We start from the raw sequence: 10376 nt of genomic DNA on the forward strand, positions 1-10376 counted from the left end.
GACTGGAATGGATGCTTGCATGGCATGGGTCATGGATCATCTTATTAGTCACTGGTATGCAGGCCCAGAGTAGATTGTTTGATCCTCTTGATGTAGCTGACTACTGTTACCTTGCCTTTCCAGGACAACCATCTCTACTGCTGATGTAGTCTCAGAGTATATGCATAAGGTCAGCGCGTGAGACTTCACCACTAGTTCTGATACTTCTTAGCAGTGTCTAGACCTGCTTCAGGAATATAAATTTCTCTTTGATTTCTATGCATACCGCAACACAACTAGACTCCATATATCCAGTTCCTGAGTGAGTTAAGCTGCTTTCCAGTGTATCAGTCATGGCAACAGTATATCAGTCATGGTAACAGTGTATAAGTTTTGGCAACAGTGTATCAGTCATGGTAACAGTGTATCAACCATGCTAACAGTATGTCAGTCATGGCAACAGTATATCAGTCATGGTAACAGTGTATCAGTCATGGTAACAGTGTATCAGTCATGAAACTGTTTATAAGTTAGTGTAGCAGTATATCAGTCATGGCAACAGTGTATCATCAGTCATGGCAACAGTGTATCAGTCATGGCAACAGTATGTCAGTCATGGCAACAGTGTATCAGTCATGGCAACAGTGTATCAGTCATGGCAACAGTATATCAGTCATGCTTATAGTGTATCAGTCATGGCAACAGTATATCAGTCATGGTAACAGTGTATCAGTCATGGTAACAGTGTATCAGTCATGGTAACAGTGTATTAGTCATGGTAACAGTGTATCAGTCATGGAACTGTATATAAGTTAGGGTAACAGTATATCAGTCATGGCAACAGTATATCAGTCATGGTAACAGTGTATCAGTCATGGTAACAGTGTATCAGCCATGCTAACAGTGTGTCAGTCATGGCAACAGTATATCAGTCACGGTAACAGTGCATCAGTCATGGAACTGTATATAAGTTAGGGTAACAGTTTATCAGTCATGGCAACAGTATATCAGTCATGGTAAAAGTGTATCAGTCATGGAACTGTATATAAGTTAGGGTACCAGTATATCAGTCATGGTAACAGTGGATCAGTTACATAATATGTGTTTGTATGGTAACAGTATATCAGTCATGGTAACAGTGTATCAGACATGGCAACAGTGTATCAGTCATGGCAATAGCTTATCAGTCATGGTAACAGTGTATCAGACATGGCAACAGTGTATCAGTCATGGCAACAGTGTATCAGTCATGGAAACAATGTATCAGTCATGGCAACAGTGTATCGGTCATGGCTACAGTATATCAGTCATGGCAACAGTATATCAGTCATGGTAACAGTGTATCAGTCATGGAACTGTATATAAGTTAGGGTAACAGTATATTAGTCATGGTAACAGTGGATCAGTTACATAATACGTGTTTGTTTATATTTTATGGTATGCTCAATTCAGTTAGGGAAACAAACAAACAATTGTTTTGTTAAGGTTTCGTTTCATTCCGACACGCTCTGATGAATTGCAATGCCTTGGTAAACTTGCAAATCGTGAGCTTCTTGCATTGGAGCGCATGAAGTCAAACCTGAACTTCAACATATTTGAAAATCAATGTCTGACAAAAACTTCTATTTCTCAAGAGAAAAAAACCAACTGTTGCTACCTGTAGCTGATGCAGCAAATTATTAGAATCAATTTTATTGAAGCCAATGTTATATACAGAGTCAACAGAACTGAACTATGCACCATCAAAGAATCTGATATAACAATTGCAATGATTTATGGAATTATCGAACTGTTCGATTGACAATGCAGGTTTACTTTCAGCCATCTATAGAGTTACACATCATCTACCCCACTCCCAACATATACCCACATCCACCCACCCTTACATCTTCTCAAGCAACCCAACTCACACCCTGTGCACACTGATCCATACCCTTCCTATAATCCCATCCATCCCAAACCCAAACCCAGCCACACACATACAAAAACTCACAATCTATATACAATAAGCTTTTATAACTCTGGTGACCGTCGAGAGGTGAGCACCGAGTGGTTGATGGTCTGTCCGTCCGCCCTCAACCTCTGTCTAATAGCTCTGTCAGTGTCACTAATAAGCACAAACGACGTGAGATGACTGTCATCAAACTTCGGGTACGACCTCTCATACTCCTCCTCTTCCACCCCCACCGTCTTCAACAAGACCCTGGCCTCCTGTGTCATGTGTTCAAGTCGTATCTTACGGAAGTGGATGGACTGCATCCGGTACAGCGCATGAACCAACTCCCCGAGACCCAGCCCCACGAGACGCTTGAGAAACGCCAGAGCTCCCCATACTGGGTGTGTGGTGCGAGGATGCTCGATCCGTAGCTCTCTGGGGACAGGAGGGAATAGTCTTTTCTGGCATATACTCGCAGCGGAAGCTATCATTCCTGGGAGTAAAAGAAGTTTCTTAATCTTGTGAGCACAGAGAATTAGCAACTGTTCATCTGTCAGCTGAAACATATTCACTGATGTCCTAAACGATCGGAAACTGCTTGGTGTTAGTCCGGAGCTGGGGCTCTTCTGGTCTAACCCTTGGTTATAAAGCTCTGCATCCTCCTCGGGAGGGATCTGTATACTCCATGGTGCATTACCCTGGGACATGTTAGTGCTTGAAGCATTCATGTGCATTGCTGCATCATCGTCTGTGCATCCCTCTAGGTCCTCAACGTCACCGCTGCCCTCATCATCCACAGTAATGACCATCACTTCCTTGTTGATCTTGTGCTGCTCCCTAAATGCCTCTGGTACCTTACCCCTGTGTCCATCATCCTGCCGCGGTCTCTTACATTTAACAATATCAACAGACGGTTGCTCGTGTTCTGTTGAGGAATGTACTAGCCACGATGGTCCGGATTCGCCACTTGATATGAACCCAGGGCCGATGGAACATGTTTCTTGTGCTTTTGAGTAAGTTGATGTCTTCAAATCCACATGGGACCTTTTCCCGGACTGACATCTCCCCATGGTGACTGACAGTCCCTCCTCCGACCATCGCCCACCTCGCCCCACCTGTGGCAGGAACACCATCTCTTGCACCTGCTTGTGGCCTACGGGGGCGGGGCCATCGATGAAGGAAGTGTCATGACTGACCTCCATCCTGTCCGGCATGTCCTCCCACATGTTGTCCTCGCTCAGGCCTTCCTCGTTGGGCAGGAAGGACATCTTCTGGTTGATCAGGTACATCAGGATCTGAAAAGGAAACATACCTATAACTCCCTGTGGTTGAAGATTTAACCCTGTTTGCCAATGCCCGCGTTGATAGGTCCCAAGTACATCATGCTTGACGTGGGATCGAGTGGCCAGGTTCTGTGACTGTGAGGACACGGATCCTTGGTCATTATTTCATTCACTGGTATTGAAGAGCAGAAAAGTTCCCAAACAAACCCATGCTTGTCATAAGATCTTACTCATCAGCGGAGATTGTCTACATCTTATGAAACTCGACTTCAAAGCTTTTCTATTAGAATGAAATTCATTAATCACATCAGCAATCCAAGAAACGGCAAGAGAGTCGGCCATTTAAGCACATAGATTGGCTCTTTTGCCTCAAAATAGTCAGGACAGCATTACCGAAATTGGATATCAATATCGCACGTACTAAAGGCTCTTATCTGAAAAGTTATTTGTCATGTCGCCGTTTCACACACTGGGCTTCTTAATTGGTAAGTTCAGAGTTCCCACCTTTCTCACAACTCCTGGCCGCCTTCAAAACGACATACGATACCGAAACTAGTGATAGTGATAGCTTGTGATCGGTTCAGAATAATAAGCCGAGAAAATATTATTACCGCATGCATAACATCTTCAAACAAACCATCATACAGGTGTTCAGGCAGAGAGGGTACTGTGGTGACACGGGCACCTTAGATAACTGTGTTGATTTTCGTCCCTTAGTCCTGAAGGATTTGCTGGTTGCGGGTTCGATTAAGTACGCCCCGATTATACAGCTTGCATGGTGTCTCAGCACGACGTGTACAAGCACAACGTATATTAGCGCTCGCGGTTTCAACAACGTTGACCCTGCATCACATTAACATTGGGCTTTCATCTTACTTTCAGGTGATATGCCACGGTTCCGTAACACTTCAATGCAAACACTCCGCGTGCGGAACAGCCAATCGTTGACACTGGACACTATATTCTCCCCTGACCAGTGAAGATCCAGGTTAGAATAGATTTTCAGCAACCCACGCTTGTCGCAAGAGGCGACTAACGGGATCGGGTGGTCAGACTCGCTGACTTGGTTGATCATGCATGTCATCGTATCCCAATTGCGTGGAGTGATGCTCATGATGTTAATCACTGAATTGTCTGGTGCAGACTTGATTATTTACAGACCGCGTCATAAAGCTAGAATATTAGTGAGGCGATAAACAACAAACAAAACAAAAGACATTCTCACCTGTCTGGCCGAGTCAACAGTGTCGGCCGTGATGGCCGTAGATGGGAGCACGTGGGCGCCAGACCCACGTGCAGATAGGTCCAGTCCATTCTTGAGTGCCGTGAGCACGGCACAAAATCTGGCCAGATGACCGGCGGCTTTGGCTAGCACCCCTCTTCTTCTCTCGTCATAGAGGAATCCACTCTGCCACAACTCCAGCTCTGCTCTACATCTTGAACACCAGTACATTTCCAATGACATTACTGACATTATTAGACATGGACACAACAGATGCTTAATGTATTGATAAGGGTGATTGATAAGTTCTAACCCTCACATAGAATCTGCGTAATTATGAAATCTTATATTGTGCACATTACATGGTCATAGGGACATATCCACAAAACATGGGAAACTGTAGCAGCTCGGTTCGTTGTGACAAGTCAGTAAAGGAAGCAGAGAGCTGTGACCTTTGGAAAAACGTGCAGTGGTCAAGTACTTGCAGAACCACCAATGCAATCCAATACAATACAACACTAGAGAAGGATGCCCCTTCGTATGCCACGAGGGAGCACGCGTGGCCCAGTTGTGTAAGGCACTGCAATTTGCTGGGCACACCAGGAACCTATAATTGTGGGTTCGAATCCCGGCTCGCCACGATTATGTTCCCGGGTTTGTCAGCACCATACCCGTGCACGGGGTGTTTCACTTAAGTGGTTAACGTCTGAGACTTACATCACTTCGGGTTTTCCTTCCACATTAAGCTGACAAGCCCTTATATAACTCTCATATCCAATTCACTTATTTACTCACTCCCGTGCCACCGTAAAGAGACGGACAACAGAGTTTAAGCTCGGTACGTTGTGCCTTGAAGACGACCCTCGTCCTGGAAGGTCTGTCACAACAGCAACACCAGAAACGATTCAGAGAATTCACCAAATAGTGAAGACCGACCAGCGAATAACTAAAAATTATATTCCTAGTAGTCATTTCCCAGGAGCGAAGTACATTCCATTATCACTGAAACGTTGGCAAAAAAAGAAAAGAAAGTGACAGCTCGTTAGGTTAAAAAAGGCAACAGGCACAACATGTTTTGTGATAATCTCGCTCTGTCCATTGCTGTTTGGAGCTGATCTAGAAAGGTTCTTGCAACAACTTGTGATTATGGATGAAACTAGGGTTCACCACTTCCAGTCTGAGAATAAGAACAATAAAACAGTGGAAGCATTTGACATCGCCACCAGCGGGTCTTCCCGAAGCAAGGGAGTTAACTGACTTTAAATCAAAATCCCGTAACGATATCGACACCCTATTATAAATAACATGGCGACTTCCGTGCCGAATTCGTCCCAGTGCAGGATTTGCAGAGCATGTGTACATGTCTTAGAAGGGACATGACTCGTAATAGCCACTGGTGGCGCTACGATCGAACGCAGAAATTCCAGCCTAGTTCGACAAATGTGGAAACTGAACATTTAATGTCGGTTTATTCTCTTGCCACCAGCAAAGCAGACAAAGACTGTCCCATCCGCTAGAAATGTTATGGTCTCCTTGTTCTGGGATGCCAAGGGTGTCATCGTGGTTGAGTAATCTTCCAAATGGTCAGACGATAAACGGAACATACTATGCTGCACTGTTGTGGCAATTACGGGATGAATTTAAGACTAAGAGACACGGGAAGCTGAGGAAATGTGTCCTCCTCCATCAAGACAATCCACATGTGCACAAACCAGTCACTGCCATGGCTACGATCCACGAGTGTGACTTTGAGCCCCTTCAGCACCCACCATATTCTCCTAAGACTTCCATCTGTAACTAAATATAAAGGAAGCTATGCACAGTAAAAAATGTGTATAGTTCCTAAACACAAACACAAACACGTTCCTTGTTCCATAATTTTGGCACGTTTGGATCTAAACATATTTAGGATTGTGTTAAACAGCTTAACGTGTTTAGAGTCTAAATGTGGGAAAGAACCGTATAACCCCCTAAATGATACCTTGATACGTACGCCTTCATTGTAAGTAATTTAAAACGGGGGTGCTTGCTGAAAAAAACGTTAAGGGTCTATCGTAGTAATCACATATACTTTCATTGTCAGCCTCCGTTTCCTGTATGATAAAAATACTGTTGGTCATTCAACAACACATTTATGAACGCAACACGTTTTGAACATCGGCGGCATACGACCCTGCAACCTCTCGATGTATTGTCCTTCACGCTACCATCTGTGCTACGGAGATTGTTGTCGTCACAGATGTCAATTTTCCCAGTCACCATTAACCTAGCTGGTTTGTTGTACATTACGTTGGGTTAAATATTGTTACACGTTCATTGTAAGTCCTGGTGATATTTGTGTTATGATTTGCTAATAAATATTATATATCTGATGAATATTTGACTTACTGCTTAAAGATATGCAATCTATTTCAACATGTCTAAACGCGCTTTAAGTCTAAATATGCTTAAATCCTTAACATGTTTACAAATGTTTAAACATGTTTAGATTATGAAGATATAGTGTTTAGGTGACGTTTAATATTTAGGCTGTGAGACCATAGCTCATTTCATGAAGATAGAAGACGTCAAATGTGTATTCCGTTTGGATTTAAGCACATCCCTAAACATGTTTTTAATGTGTTTACATTCTAAACACATATTACACTGTGTAGCCGGAACCCATTTCGACTCGAACGATGACGTCATAGACACTGTCCACAACCTTTAGGGCAGTCCAGAGAAGGACTTCTAAGAAACTGGGATAAAATCCCTTCAAAAGTGTATCAATGTGAAAGGGGGTTAAGTTGAAAACCACATTATTTTAACGTACTTTTGTCAATTATTTCTATGTGAGACTCACAATCTATCAATCACCCCTCCATACTTCTGATAACTGACTTTAATACATAAAAATAAGTATCTCAAGCGTTATTTCGAGAGTAGTCACCCCCTTGTTACATCCAAGCAGGTACCCATGTTGCACCGTAGATAACCATGGACCACAGAGTTACCAATACAAGGACAAGGTAGGGTGAGGGTCCTTTCTAGCCTACGTTTAGAGTGAGTGAGTGAGTGAGTTTGGTTTAACGCCGCTTTTAACAGTATTCCAGTTATATCGCGGCGTGTCAGCTTAATGTGGGAGGAAAGCCCGAAGTGATGCAGGTCTAAGACGTTTACCACTTCGGTGAAACCCACGAGCACGGGCGTGGTGCTGACAAACCTAGAAACATAATCAGGGCGAACCGGGATTCGAACCCACAATCATAGGTTTCTGGCGTGCCCAAGGGACGCAATTCTGCACAGCGAATCGCGGCGCCTTAGACGACTGGGCCACCCGTGCCCCCGCATAAGTTTAGAATGGAGCAACACGCTTAGATATTGGTATGAAGGTTATCACATATGTTTATATGAAAGAGAGTCTAAGGTTGATCATTTCAACAAATGCATGTTTGTGGCTACAAACGCAACACTAAATGCATAGGTAAAACCAAGCTGTGTCAAAAGGGCTGATCGTAGAGGTTTCCATCACGCGTTTGTCTAAGATTTGAACATGAGCACGTCTTTGAGCCAAGCTGATGTACATTAACACATTAGATATGGCAAACATATCACTTGGGGTCACGGACCTGCTCATCCTCAGATTTTGGTTTAAAGTTCTGAAAATCTACCTTTGTGTAGTTAACCACGTCAGAAGTCCCAAACCTTTTAAGTGTAAGTAAAGCTAGATTTCATACCAATAAAGTTTTCCGCAACTATAAAATTGACATTTCCACGAGGCCAAAAAGAGCCTATCCCCATCTTTACATTTATTAAAGAATCGGAAATGAAATAAATGTCTATAAAACATATTGGGGGGGAGGCTTAAATTGGGACATATATTTTAATCGTCAAATATTTATCCACGTACATTTAAAAAAGTGTAAGCTGGGAATCACCTGATGGTAATATAGAGATAAGATCAGTACGAATACATATAAACATGTACAATTCAAAATGCTGTTTTATTCGATTAATATTAGCCCCTGCTGGACGGGAAAATATACTGAAAAAGGGGACATCTCAAATTGGTCAATTTATATAACACTTGCATACAATGTTGGCCCATTCAGCCTCTAATATTGTCTCATTCTAACCTTTGAAACGTGGTCCGGCCATCCTCGGTAAAGACGTAAGACACCGTCTGCACTTGGTGGTAGTTCCTGATACTGGACAGAATGCGCTGAATAGGAGGCAGGGATTCCACAGAAGATGGCGTCGTCTGCTCCGAATGACATCCATGGTCTCTCGGGCAGACGACAAGAACTCGATCAGACAATCCATCAGCATCGAACATCTCCATAAGTGCCGCTGCATCTATGGCTTCTATCATGGCTAGACAGCTACAGTAGACAGTAGAGGGCGCATCTTCAGAGTTTGTTCCAGAAGAAAGGCTGACCGATGAATCGTACATCGACAACAGAAGCTGAGGGTCGAGGAATTTGGATTCCAGAGAGCTGTGTCTGAGAAAGGTTCCAAAGTTATCGAACATTCCTACCAAAGTGTGCGACCCTGGCGTTTTTCTAAGGCTTTCCTCTGCCTGTGGAAGATTATGCTCGTCTATCACAAACCTGGGGTAATGTTTGTCACTTATATTCGAGTTCTGGGTCCTGTGTAAAGCTTGAATTTCTTTTTCCAAACCACAAATTGCAGACTTTATCCTTTTCAATGCTGGTGTTTTCTTGTCACCTCTTCTCCCTGCAACGAGAATCCAGAGAATCGGCTTTTCCGACCAATCAACGTCGATATTAACATCCGTCTCAGAACCCATGCAAGCCGAAACTGCTACTAGCAGGGGAAACAGGATTGTCTCCCTTGTACAACCGATCGCATCTGCGTGCGATTTTATTAGCCTTGCAATAGCAATATCAAAAGCCTCATCAAAGTTGTTTAAACCGGTCTGTTGGGCCAGACGAATCCTCTTCAAATATGTCCGCACTGCCTCTGGTGAATATGTCCGAGGAAGCATGTTGGTGATTTCTGACTGTCGCGTTAGCTGACCAAGCATTGATTCGTGAGCAGCAGTCGCGAAATGCAGCTACTAAATTTAGCACGTCGCGTTAGCTATCGGCTGTCATAATGGCGAACTCCGGACAAACAGGGACTTGCCTAGAACCAGGTGAACCCATGTAACAGTCTGTAACATACATACATTTGGCTCTCTCGCCTTCAACGTTTACACACATAATTACCCTCTAGCCACGACAACTAGCCACAAAGAGTATGGTGACCTACTTCTGTGAATTTGCTAGGCTAGACCATTCACGTTAATTAGCAGGTAAGCTAGCTAGCACATGGACGATTCCATGTTAGGGGGAGGTTTGTGAATGGTGTTGAGCTAGGCAGTTGTTCACCATTTTCCTGAGACTAGCATTCAGTCTCTGAAAATATCTTATGTACAGGTTAAATATCATGAATTCTAAAATGGATCCCTCGAGTATTAATAACCCTCAAGTTTCAGAAGAATAAGAATGGGATGAGAATAGGCTGATAGAGCTGAGGACGGAATGGGGAAGGGGATGGAGTGTTTTGTATGCTCTGGGTATGAAAGATGCACTACATTTATTGGTGACTGAGGTTGTGTTTACACCATTGTAAGCAATATTTATGCTACATCACATCAGTAAATGGAAATACCAATATCACATTTACCTCCATATATTATATACTTTATTCTTCAAAATTGAACGTCTAATAGGTATTCGAGATCGAAACAAAAACTCTCAACTGCTATCAACAGACGAGTTTCACCGAAACCACAGTTTGCGTGTAAGTAGTTGGCTCGGGGCCGACAGTGTTTTTGTTTGGATGATAGTTGTTGAACGCCGCACTCAGCAATATTCCAGCTATATGACGGCGGTCTGTAAATAATCGTGTCTGGACCAGACAATCCAGTGATTGACATCATGAGCATCGATCTACGCAACTGGGATACAAT

The 10376-nt window shown here is 43.4% G+C and overlaps 1 protein-coding gene across 1 annotated transcript; it reads right to left on the reverse strand.

Moving 5' to 3' along the window:
- Positions 1 to 1992: 1992 nt before the first annotated feature.
- On the reverse strand, positions 1993 to 9506 carry LOC139456431 (uncharacterized). The gene is made up of 3 exons (XM_071238138.1): positions 8536 to 9506; positions 4424 to 4634; positions 1993 to 3210 (listed from the first exon to the last, which is right to left on the reverse strand). Exons 1-3 carry the CDS (start codon positions 9444 to 9446, stop codon positions 1993 to 1995), a joined length of 2340 nt encoding a protein of 779 aa, XP_071094239.1. The 5' UTR covers positions 9447 to 9506.
- Positions 9507 to 10376: the final 870 nt, after the last annotated feature.

Source organism: Haliotis cracherodii, unplaced genomic scaffold, assembly GCF_022045235.1.
Source record: "Haliotis cracherodii isolate W230 unplaced genomic scaffold, xgHalCrac1.p SCAF_11, whole genome shotgun sequence".
NCBI classification, from domain to species: domain Eukaryota; kingdom Metazoa; phylum Mollusca; class Gastropoda; order Lepetellida; family Haliotidae; genus Haliotis; species Haliotis cracherodii.

What these genes read in the sequence shown, in the direction of transcription:
- LOC139456431 (XM_071238138.1), bottom strand. Translation starts at nt 9,446, where the DNA reads ATGCTTGGTCAGCTAACGCGACAGTCAGAAATCACCAACATGCTTCCT. An exon ending in GGCCGGACCACGTTTCAAAG is followed by an intron (nt 4,635 to 8,535) that starts GTTAGAATGAGA and finishes CTGGTGTTCAAG; the next exon opens with ATGTAGAGCAGAGCTGGAGT. An exon ending in CTGTTGACTCGGCCAGACAG is followed by an intron (nt 3,211 to 4,423) that starts GTGAGAATGTCT and finishes TTTCCTTTTCAG; the next exon opens with ATCCTGATGTACCTGATCAA.